General features: G+C 44.0%; 1 protein-coding gene across 3 annotated transcripts in view; it reads right to left on the bottom strand.

The window, feature by feature from the left end:
- Window positions 1-4828: 4828 nt before the first annotated feature.
- The window catches only part of CAB39L (calcium binding protein 39-like), a 138595-nt gene continuing 131209 nt past the window's right edge, over window positions 4829-12214 (bottom strand). For all 3 annotated transcript variants that reach the window (XM_011939415.1, XM_011939426.1, XM_011939405.1), the window contains one exon: window positions 4829-5200. In XM_011939415.1, coding sequence (XP_011794805.1) covers window positions 5021-5200 — 180 coding nt within the window. In that variant the 3' untranslated portion in view covers window positions 4829-5020. The remainder of the gene's footprint in view (window positions 5201-12214) is intronic.

Below are 12214 nucleotides of genomic sequence, written 5' to 3'. Positions count from 1 at the left end.
TCTGTAAAATAGACCAATCAGATCTTTGTAAAATGGACCAATCAGCAGGATGTGGGTGGGGTCAGATAAGGGAATAAAAGCAGACTGCCCCAGTCATCAGCAACAACTCAGTTGGCTCTTTTGTGGAAATGTGGAGGAGGTGTTTTTTTTTTTTGTGGACCCAAGTCGTCATTATGAGTTGTAGTAGTTACTGGGAGGATCTGCAACTTCGTTTCTGAAGGTAGCAAAACCAGAAACCCACCAGAGAGAGAACAAACTCCAAGCCGGTCTGAACCAACATCAGGAGGAACAAACTCTAGACACACCATTTTTAAGAACTGTAACACTCACCGAGAGGGTCTGTGGCTTTATTCATAAAGTCAGTGAGATCAAGAACCCAATATTGGACACTATGATCAGAGCGTTTTAAAGTAACACAGATGGCTCTCAGTGGAGTGATTAAATTACATCTATGTTACATTGGTTGGTGGTAAAAGGGTTGCGACTTTGTGTTCTGATGGTGGTTTTATTTTAGGCTATTGTAACTGCACATGGTGGTTCTTGAGAAAGTGATGAGGGAAGGCGAGGACGCTGGCAGGTATTGGATGTGCATCCACCATGGACTTAAGCCTCTGCACCCCCGTGGCACTGGGTTGCTGGGAAATGGCTGAGTGGTAATAGCTCTTGTCAAGAAATGGAAGCCAGTATGTCCAACTGAAAAAGTCAAGAAAACAAAAAGTAGGTGCAGAATTGCGATCTGAGAGATTTTTAATATCTTATTTCGTTAAATCTTGTTTTGTACAGATGAAGTATTTATACGTTGCCTAGGCTCATCTCGAACTGCGGGGCTCAAGCAATCCTGACCCCCCACTCTGCCATACCAGCCCACCCCGTCTCCACCTCCAAAAGTGCTGCGATTAGAGGCATGATGCGCTGCCCCTGCTGCAGTCTGAAATTAATGCCTATGTCAAGTTGAAGGACTGCTCAAAATGTTGGAGAAGTTGGAGACTGAATGTCCCTACGCTACAAGCAGAGGTCTAATTAGATCTTCCAAACATCAGACGACCAAGTGAAGTTACCTACCCCTTTGAATGAATCTAGCTTTTGAAATCTTTCCGGTAAGTTATCCTTTAGCACTGGTATCCAGGATTCGTTTTTCGGTGGGGGCCAGGAGGAGATAGTTTCTCTGTCCAGGAGCAGAGAACTGAAGAATAGGCCGAGGGTCCTGAATTTGCAGTCTGGTTTCCAAAGACACAGACCCTGGGGTCAGCCTTGGCCCTAAATCCTGGCTCTGTGACCAGCTGTCTGATCTGGAGGGATTTACTCACCCTCTGTGTAGTCTAAGTTTCCCTTCGTCAGGTGGAGGCTTGAGATGTCTGTATGGGGTTAGTGCAGACCAGGCTGAACACTCAGCTTTGCTGTGCTTTCATTATGGCAGCTACATCACAGCAGTTTCCATGTTTCAGAAACGAAATCACACCTTGTTTACATCCATCTTCAATCTTTTGAATCTTTTTAGGTAGACTAAGTCTATCTAGCTTTTCAGGGTCTCCCAATAGTATATGTTTCAGACCTTTATCCAGTTGTGAGCCCCAATGCAATATGCAAAACCTTCCGGAAGAACACCCACAGAGCGATGGTACTCATTCATGCCATATGTGTAATATTTTGGATAAAATGGTAAAACAAGGGCCGGGCGCGGTGGCTCAAGCCTGTAATCCCAGCACTTTGGGAGGCCGAGACGGGCGGATCACGAGGTCAGGAGATGGAGACCATCCTGGCTAACACTGTGAAACCCCGTCTCTACTAAAAAATACAAAAAACTAGCCGGGCGAGGTGGCGGGCGCCTGTAGTCCCAGCTACTTGGGAGGCTGAGGCAGGAGAATGGCGTAAACCCGGGAGGCGGAGCCTGCAGTGAGCTGAGATCCGGCCACTGCACTCCAGGCCGGGCGACAGAGCAAGACTCCGTCAAAAAAAAAAAAAAAAAAAAGGTAAAACAAATAAAAGACGTAAAATCGTAATATCCTCTAATATAACAAACCAGCAAGATTTGTACATCTATTTTGAAACAACTATCTGTTGACATTGAAAATGATTCCAGGAATTTTTGAGTTTCATTTTCTTTCACATTGTTACAATCACTGTCAGTCTTGTGTAATTTCTAGACTGTTGTGGTTCACAGCAGCTGTGTTTCACAAGAAATGCGGATGAACCAGTCTGGCTGGTGAAGGGGGGCTGTGGGAAGCTCACAGCCCCTCCTTGGACAGCCACATTGCTCCCCCAGAACCATCAAAGGAGGCCCGCCCATGAGGCTGAGAGTCTGGGACATTTCCAAGGGGTGGGTGCTCCTGAGTGTTTTCTCCAGGAGGAATCCTAACTTCTGGGCAGATGCCTGGCTCTGGCCAAGAACCTGGTCCAGGAACATTATGATCTCAGTCCCTGCTGGCCTAACGCTAGGATCCTCCCAGCTGGGGAACCTCCCAGGCAGCAGTAGGGGAGAGTTCCGCATGGTTTCTGATGCCTTGGCCCGTCCCTAGTTCACAGCCTTGATGATGAAGGCGAGAGAGAGAGAATAGGAATTTGGCCTCGGGCCACTGTGGGTTTGTATCTAGGGTATCCCTCACTAGGTCCGGGATCTTTCAACCACTCAGAACCACCTCAGAACCTCAATGTCCTCAATTATAAAACGAGAAAGACTCCCAGGTATGGGGAGGCATCAACAGTGGGATGTGTAGATTTAGTGTTGAGTAGGCGCTGCCTAGTCAATGGTGGTTAGTGTCGCTTGGAAGATGGGACGGGTGCAGGGTCACTGGTTGGTGGGGCATACAGGAAGGTGTGCTGGGGCCCTGGGGCAGCATAAGGCTTTCCCTGCCTGGAGTGGTGACAAGAACACACGCAGCCACACAGCATGCAATGGAATGAAACCAACCAAGAAGTGTGCAGTACCTTTTATTTAGTCAGTCTTCATTTAAATGTGTGCTTTTGAAATCACTAAATGTGACCTTTTCAGAACTCAATTCTCACAGTATTTACAGTGAACTTTGTGCGAACAAATCTGTGAGCTTCCTGCTCCGCTTTTCACATTAATAACTTACAAATTCAGATCACAACAAAACCCCAGACTCTAGTTTTCTGTTTGAAAGGTACTGGGCTGGGATAATGGGTTGCTAGGAAAGAGCTAATGCAAGCCCAAAGGAAATAAAATGTTAATTCTTTATCAGAAAAGAACAACAACAAGGCCTTACTCTCCAAAGGAAAACATACATCCCAAAATGTTGTGGAACAGTATTAAGCAACCAAATACATTTCCAGTGGTTATTTCACCTTCATTTTTTATACTTACACTCATCTCTTTTAAATAAGCAAAACCAGAAAAGTGCAATTTGAAGGGACTCTGAACTGTCAGGGAATGTTATAAAAATAATGTGACGTCAGTGACTAAAGAGTGCGGGTCATCAGGCTGCCGGCCGGCCTCCTGCAAAGGCACTGGTCAGAGAAGCCCCAGCTGCCAAAGCGGGGAGGTGCGCCAGGCCCCACATCACCTGCCTCGGTCCATGCCAGGCAAGAAAGAGACACACACCTGGGCCTAGCCAAGGGTGGTGCCCTGCCAGGGAAGTCTTCAGGTACAAAATCTACGAAGGAGATCAGTCCTGGAGAACACATTTCTCTTCCCCTCTCTAGACACAGAAATAGCTGACGGAAGAAAAAGTACACAACACTCAAGTATTGTAAAAAGGGAGGGTTCCTGCGGAAGGCAACGACTCATGATTTAGAAACTGAAGTATAAAAAGTACAGATCAACAATTGTGCCTTTCATGTCTTGTAAAGTATCGCTTTAAAATCCCGTTTCAGATGCTTGATGTCTGAAACGAAACCACGACCTTTTAAAATATTTTTGATTCCACGCCTTTTTGTAAGGAAGATGAATTTAATACTTCAATCATCCTGGTTGCAAGAGACTATTCAGGACCAAAACTATACAGGTTTTCTATGTGTTCACTAAAGACTGTGATGGGCAATTATAGAATGACAGCTTATTAGAAAACAAACTGAAAACAATTTATTGATGGATCTGAGAATTTTTTCACACATGAATCATTTCTCTTTCCAATGGTTATGTCCTCCTATTGATAAAAGTTCCTCACTGAGACTCCCTGGACCCACGGTTTGTGCCTGGGGCGTTCCACTACGGTGATTCCTACTCTAAAATACACTTACAGCAGAAAGCATTCACCCATGATTATGAAGGAAATATTCTGTCCCTCACTCACACTCTGAAAGTCAATATGGAACAGCTGTGACTATCCAGAGCCAGGTGTTCGCAGTTCTCCAGCAAGCAGGTCACACCCTGCGGTTCCCCTATTCCCCATGACCCTTGTTGATCCAGCCTGTTCCTGCTCAGTTGCTCCCCTGCTCCCCTGGACTGCGGGAGGCATGGGCGAGGCCACGCTGAGGAGTTGGGATGAAATGCAGGACAGGGAGGGAGGGGAGACTGAGCTGAGAGGGAGCACTGGATTCCGGGAGGTATGGATGCACTGATTACAGTCCAAAGACATTGGCAGCAACGAAGGACATGCAATGACTGAAAACATTAATGTTACCTTCTGGGATCTCTCAGTGCCCTGAGCAATCTGTGTGTCTACCTACAGACGGGCAAAGCAGTTTTGCACCCTGGCCCCATTCCCAGTTCTCTCCTGAGAACTCAGTCCTCCTTGAAGACTTGGTGATGCCTGTCATTTGAGCTCCCATTTAGTGGCTGATGGTGCCCAGGGGCTCACGTCTGCAAGTTAAAATTGTTTTTATCAACACCTAATACAATGGCTCTGATTTCACATAAAAAATCACAGACTTGATTAAAATGAATATATTCTAGGTTAATTTTTTTCCATTCAAATGTTTATATTCCATCTACTCAGAACAATTACAACAGAAAAAAATAGGCACCTCCAAAGTCTTCCCAAGAATGATGGCTTTCTGACATATCACATTGTACAAACTGGACAAATGAGGCGAATGACTGTGACAGGGGCTAGGGAGCTCTTCAAGGGGCCGTTTTCTTCAAGTCTCGAATCTGTTTAATCAAGTAGTTCTTCTCGTCAGTGAACTGCTCATCATCCGCCCTTTCTTTTTGAAAGCTGCTCAGAAACTCAATGAGTTTGGGCTGATTCTTTAACAGAATCTCCACAACAGGCTGTGTTTTGTGAGGACTGGCCACAAACACCTGAAACAAAAAGAAACAAATACTTAGGACAGAAGTGCAAGCCAGGGACCTCAGCCACCCTACAGCAGTGCAGGCCAGGGACCTCACCCACGCTACTCGTGTTTCATGCGTGACTGATATTAATGTATAGAAGCCCCTGACTCTAATTCTTAGTGAGGGTGATCCATACAGTCACGCACCACATAACGTTTCAGTCAGTGACAGACCATGTGTGTGACTGGAGTCCCGTAGCACCATCATGGAGCTGAAAAATTCCCATCGCCTTGTGATGTCATAGGTCAACGCATTTACTCATGTGTCTGTGGTGATGCTGGTGTAAACAAACCTACTGCCTGGCCAGTCACATAAAATTCAAGCCCATGCAATTATGCACAGTGCATAATACTTGATAATCAACAACAATGGTACTGGCTTATGTATTTACTATACTATACGTCTAATCATTATTTTAGAGTATACGCCTTCTACTTATTAAATAAAAAGCTAACTATAAAACAGCCTCAGGCAGGTCCCGCAGGAGGTATCCAGAAGAAGGCACTGTTATCATAGGAGGTGACAGTTCCATGGGTGTTACGGCCCCTGCAGACCTTCCAGGGGGACAAGTTGTGGAGGTGGAAGCAGTGATACTGATGATCGTGACCCTGCATAGGCCAAGGCTAATGTGAGGGTTTACGTCTTAAGTTTTTAACAAAGAAGTTTAAAAAGTAAAAAATAGAAAACTTTAAACATAGAAAAAGCGTATAGAATAAGGATATAAAGAAAGAAAATGTTTTTGTACAGCTGTGTAACTTGTTTGTTTTAAGCTGTATTATTGCAAAAGAGTCAAAAAGTTCTAAAAAATTAAAAAAACTTTTTATAAAAGTAAAAGGTTACAGTAAGCTAAGGTTACTTTTATTTATTTATTTTTTTGAGACAGGGTCTCACTCTGTTGCCCAGGCTGAAGTGCAGTGGCACCATCACAGCTCACTGCAGCCTGGAACTCCTGGACTCAAGCGATCCTCCCTCCTCAGCCTCCCCAGTAGCCAGGACTACAAGTGCATGCCACTGCGCCTGGCTAATTTAAAAAGGTTTTTGTAGAGATACGTCTATGATTGCCAAGGCTGATCTTGAATTCCTGGTCTCCATCCTTCCACCTTGGCCTCCTAAAGCCGTGGGATTACAGGCATGAGCCACCACGCCTGGCCCTAAGGTTAACTTATTATTAAAACAAGAAAAATTTTTTAAGATCAATGTAGTGTAGTCTAAGCAGTGTTTATGAAGTCTACAGTAGTGTACGGTAATGTTCTAGGCCTTCACATTCACTCACCATTCACTCCCTGACTTCCCCAGAGCAACTGCCAGTCCTGTAAGCTCCATTTATGGTAAGTTCCCTATCCAGGTGTACCACTTTTTCTCTTTTATGACATATTGTTACTGTATCTTTTCTATGCTTAGATACCCAAATACCATTGTGTTATAACTGCCTGCAGTATTCAGTACAGTAACATGCTGTACAGGTTTGTGCTCTAGGCACAATAGCCCACACTATATAGCCTAGGTGCATGGTCTGTGTAAATGCACTCTGTGATGTTCCCGCACGGACAACATCGCCTGGTGAGTGTGTTTCTCAGAATGACTCCCTGCTGTCAAGCGCCACAGGCCTGCACTTCACCTTTCCTATCACTCTCCTTAGTCACTAGCCAGGAGCACGTGGGAGCTATCTATGAACATTTCATACTTTGTTTTACTGTTAAATATTTGTTCTTAACTATAAAATCTTCCAAACAGAAAACAGCATAACAAATCCAGTATACTCACCTCACAAATTGAATAGATTTTGCCACTGTGCCTCAAGTGTCTCTTTTTAAGCAAGTAAAACGTTACAGATGGAACCAAACCCTCACCTTCCACCCTTCCCCTCCCACCTCTAGCAGTGCGCTACCATCTCTGGGCACGTTTTAATCCTTATCCTCCTACTACACAGATATTTACACATAAACAACATATAGTACGAGTGAGCTTATGGTTTTTAAACATTATTTTTTGAACACATAATATTACCTAGTTCAAAATTCAAAAAGGACAAATGTGAATAGTCCTCCTCTCACCTTCCCTCCCTGGAGGTCACCAGTGTCACTGTTTGTCACGTATGTGAAGCATTAAAAATTACAACTGCTGGGCCGGGCACAGTGGCTCACGCCTGTAATCCCAACACTTTGGAAGGCCGAGGCGGGTGGATCACCAGGTCGGGAGATCGAGACCATCCTGGCTAACACGGTGAAACCCCGTCTCTACTAAAAATACAAAAAAATTGCTGGGAGTGGTGGCGGGCACCTGTAGTCCCAGCCACTGAGAAGGCTGAGGCAGGAGAATGGCATGAACCCGGGAGGTGGAGCTTGCAGTGAGCCGAGATTGCACCACTGCACTCCAGCCTGGGCGAAAGAGCGAGACTCTGTCTCAAAAAAACAAACAAACAAAAAACAAAAAATTACAAATGCCCAGGTCCTACCTCCCAGAGATGCCAACTCAGCAGGTCTGTGGTGGATGTCTGGCATTCTGTATTTCTATGAAGTTCCACAGAGATTCTTTTGTGGACTCCTGGTGGAAACCATGATCTGATGTTGACTGGTGCACTATTTTGTAACAGACACACTCCTTAGTTACTGCTACATACATGACTAAATGACCAGAATGCAGATCAAAGTGTCTCTGAGCCCTACAGAGCTCTCTGGTGTGATGGTCTGCCCTCCTGCCTCTGCCTGGCACCCCCTCTGCCCACCCATCCCTGTCCCATAGCTGCGCAGTGCCCAACTCTACAAGGAACACGCTACGAAAGGGCTTAGTTATGGGGCAGTGGGGGTTACATGGCTAAGCCCTTAAGGTTCCTCCAGCCTAGCAACTGTGGGGAAGGAGAAAACTACCCTAGGGTGTTGAGTACCAATGCGGGGAATTGGTACTCAACAAACTCAGAATTACATTTCTGGGTTTGAAGCAGGAAGGTTCGTGGTGTGGGCGGCATGAGAGCTAGTCCATGAGTCAGGCAGAGTATGTTTACAAGTGGTGGTAAGAGCAGCATTCCAGGAATACTGAATTGTCCCACTGCAGGCTCTAAGGTGTGTGGGACAGGATGTGGGAGCAACAGTAAGAATGAGTAAGGGAACGTGGGAGCTAAGGTGGCACCGGCTCTGGAACCTGGGTTCAAATTCCACCTCTCCTACATGTCAGCGTGTGTCCACCAGCCAAGTTTTGTTATCTAGAAATAAAAAGACCTCTGCCTGTCTGGGTGGAGAGAATGTGATGGAGAACATCAGCAGCGTCAGCACAACGAAGTCTCTGAAGGCCTTCTGTTGTCACTGTATGTGGGGGCTCATGCTTGCTGGAGGCAAAGTGCCTGAACTGAATTCAAGGACTCGTCACTGCCCCATCACCCTAATTCTGGTCAACTGTACACACGACCATGGGTGGCCAGTTCATAGCCCTCCCAGCTGGTTGTCTTCATTCATGGGGCTGTTTCATACTCATCAAACACTTAACCCTCACAACAGCCCTGAAGTATAAGAGCTGTTATCCTCATCTGTTAATAAGGAAACAGGCTGAGGTCATGTTAATAAACTTGACCACATAGTATTGTGGTTAACAGTGCAGACTCAGAAGCACACAGCCTGAGCCCAAATCCCAGCACCACCTCTGATTAGCTGTATGATCCTACAAAATTTTACCTCTCTGTACTTCAGTTTCTTCATCTGAAAAATGGGGATGATGACAGTACCTGAGTGCCATTAGGTAACAGTAAGGCTTAACGAGAACAGTATATGTATTCTACTCCATGCATTCAAATGGTACATGGCATACAGCATGCACCATTCAAATGCATGGAGTAGAATACATACACTGTTGCAAAATTGTTTTGCCAGGCTCACAGAGCTAGCAATGGCTGAAGCTGAGATTAATCCCAGGATGCTTGTTCTAAGAACTGATGAAATGTGACATTTTGCCAGGTGAGGTTAAGAACTAGAAATCAAAGCCCACAAATCTGATACTCAGTTCATTTGGCCAATTGAGTTCTGAAATTGTTCATAAATATGATATATAAATTCTTCATGTTTCTGTTCTTTCCATCAAAGGTCATGGACTCACTGAAGCAGCAAGTGCTAAGGAATACAGAGCCCCCTCTGGGAACACTGCACATCCCTGTGGTCACGAGTGGCTCATGATGAGACAGTTTCTTGGCAGCCCACATGGCTTACTTACAGTGAGCCCACCCCTCAGCCAGGCCAAGGGACCCATGATAGGGAAGAAAAAGGGTTTCCTAAGCTTCCACTTGGTGGGTCTACAGTCATGGGGTGACAAGGAGGAACTGACCTTTGACCTTCTGGGTTATAAAGTATCCTAGGCTCCTCTTAAACAACCAATGGGAAATAGAAATCACAAAGAAAATTATAAAACACTTTGAGACAAATGAAAACAAAAACAAAATATATCAAAACTTAAAACACCAAAAGCAGTGCTCAAGGGGAAATTTATAGCTATAAATTCCTACATTAAAAAAGAAAGATCTGGACTGGGTGCGGTAGCTCACACCTGTAATCCAGCACTGTGGGAGGCCGAGGTGGGCAGATCATGAGGTCAGGAGTTCAAGACCAGCCTGACCAACATGGTGAAACCCTCTCTCTACTAAAAATACAAAAATTAGCTGGGCGTGATGGCATATGCGTCTGTAATCCCAGCTACTTAGGAGGCTGAGGCAGGAGAATGGCTTGAACCCAGGAGGCGGAGGCTGCAGTGAGCTAAGATCGTGCCATCGTGCTCTAGCCTGGGCGACAGAGCAAGTCTCCATCTCAAAAAACAAAAAAGAAAAGAAAGATCTCAGGTTGGTAACTTAGCTTTATAGCTTAAGGAACTAAGAAGAGAAGAACAAACTAAACCAAAGCAACGTAAGGAAGGAAATAATAAAAATTAGAGCAGATATAAACAAAACAGAGAACAGGAAAATGACAGAATCAATGAAACCAAAAGTTGGTTCTTCGAAAAAAATCAATAAAATGTATAAACCTTTAGCTAGAGTGACTAAGAAAAGAGAGAGAGAAGATTCAAATGCTACATGAAAGTAGGAACATTACTAATGGCCTTATAGAAATAAAAGGGGATTATGAGAGACTGCTATGAACAATTATATACCAACAAATTAGATAACCTAGATGATGACATGGCCAAATTCCTAGAAAGACTACCCAACTGACTCAAGAAGAAATAGAGAATCTGCAGACCTCTGAAAAGAGATCAAGTCAGCCATCAAAAACTTCCCGCAAAAAAAAGACCAGGACCAGATGACTTCACTAGTAAATTCTACCTAACATTTAAAGAATAATTAACACAAATCTCTCTCAAATTCTTCTGAAAACTATAAGAGATGGGAACACCTCCTAACTTATTCTGTAAGGCCAGTATTACCCAAATACCAAAGTCAGAGAAAAACAACACAAAAAAACTACACACCAGTATTCTTTATGAATAAAAATGCAAAAAATTCTCAACAAAATACTAGCAAACCAAATCCAGCAGTATATTAAATGGATTCTATACCATGACCAAGTGGGATTTATTCCCCGGAAATACAAGGGTGGTTCAACATAAGAAAATCAATCAATGTACTGGGTTAAACTGTGTTCCCCAAAAAGATATGTTCAAGTCCTAATTCTCAGCATCTATGAATGTGATTTTACTTGGAAATACAGACTTTCTTTACAGATGTACTCAAGATAACATGAAGTCAATACTGGCTTAGGGTGGGTTCTACTCCAATGACTGGTGAACTTTGGACACAGAGACGCTTAGGGATATAGGGAAGAACGCCATGTGAAAATGGAAACAGAGATGCTTCTATAAGCCAGGGAGCACCAAGGACCTCTGGCAACCACCAGAAGCTGGAAGAGAAGCAAGGAAGATTCTCCTTGAGAGTCTCCAAAAGAAACCAATGCTGCCAACACCTTGATTTTGGACTTCTGACCTCCAGAACTGTGTTTTCTGTTGTTTTAAGGCATTTGGTCTGTGGTACTTTGTTATGGTAGCCTAGAAAACTAATACAAGTGTACCGCATTAGCAGAATATAGGGAAACCACATGATCTTCTCAACTGATACAGAAAAAGAGTTTGATAAAATCCCACACCTCTTCAGGACAAAAACACTCAACACAGAGGCTGGGTGCAGCAGCTCCTGCCTCTAAATCCAGCACTTTGGGAGGCTGAGGTGGGCAAATCTCCTGAGCCCAGATATTCAAGACCAGCCTGGGCAACATGGCAAAACCCCCTCTCTACAAAAAATACAAAAATTAGCCAGGTGCCTGCCATAGTGCGCTGGCTAAGAGTTCCTGCTACTTGGGAAGCTGAGGTGGGAGGATCAATTGAGCCTGGGAGGTTGAGGCTGCAGTGAGCTGTGATGGTGCCACCGCACTCCTGCCTGGGCAACAGAGTGAGATGCTGTCTCAAAAAGCAAACAAACAAACAAACAAAAAACACTCAATCTAGGACATTTGGATAGTCACATGCAAAAGATGAAGCTGAGCCCTTATCTTACTCTAAATAAAAAGTAAAATCAATCAAAGACCTAAATATAAGAGCTAAAATTTCCACAGGAAAATACAGGGTAGATTTTCATCATGTTGGATTTGATAATGGTTTCTGAGATATGGCACCAAAAATGCAAGCAACAAAAGAAAAAACAGGTAAACTGAACTTCAACAAAATTGAAAACTTTTGTGTATCAAAGGATACTATCAAGAGAGTGAAAAAACACATAGAATGGGAGAAAATATTTGCAAATCATGTATCAGATCGGTGTCTTGTGTCCAGGACATATAAAGAACTCTTACAACTTAACAACAACAACGACAAACCCATTCCAAAAAGGGGAAGAGAACTTGAACAGACATTTCTCCAAAAAAGATACACAAATGGCCAATAAGCACATTTTTTAAATCCTCAAAATCATTAGTCATTATGGAAATGCAAGTCAAAATCACAATGGGATACCACTTC

This window comes from Colobus angolensis, unplaced genomic scaffold (assembly GCF_000951035.1).
Source record: "Colobus angolensis palliatus isolate OR3802 unplaced genomic scaffold, Cang.pa_1.0 Scaffold101, whole genome shotgun sequence".
Taxonomy (NCBI): domain Eukaryota; kingdom Metazoa; phylum Chordata; class Mammalia; order Primates; family Cercopithecidae; genus Colobus; species Colobus angolensis.
Note: the sequence above shows the minus strand (reverse complement) of the source record. Positions and strands in the feature narration are given on the sequence as shown.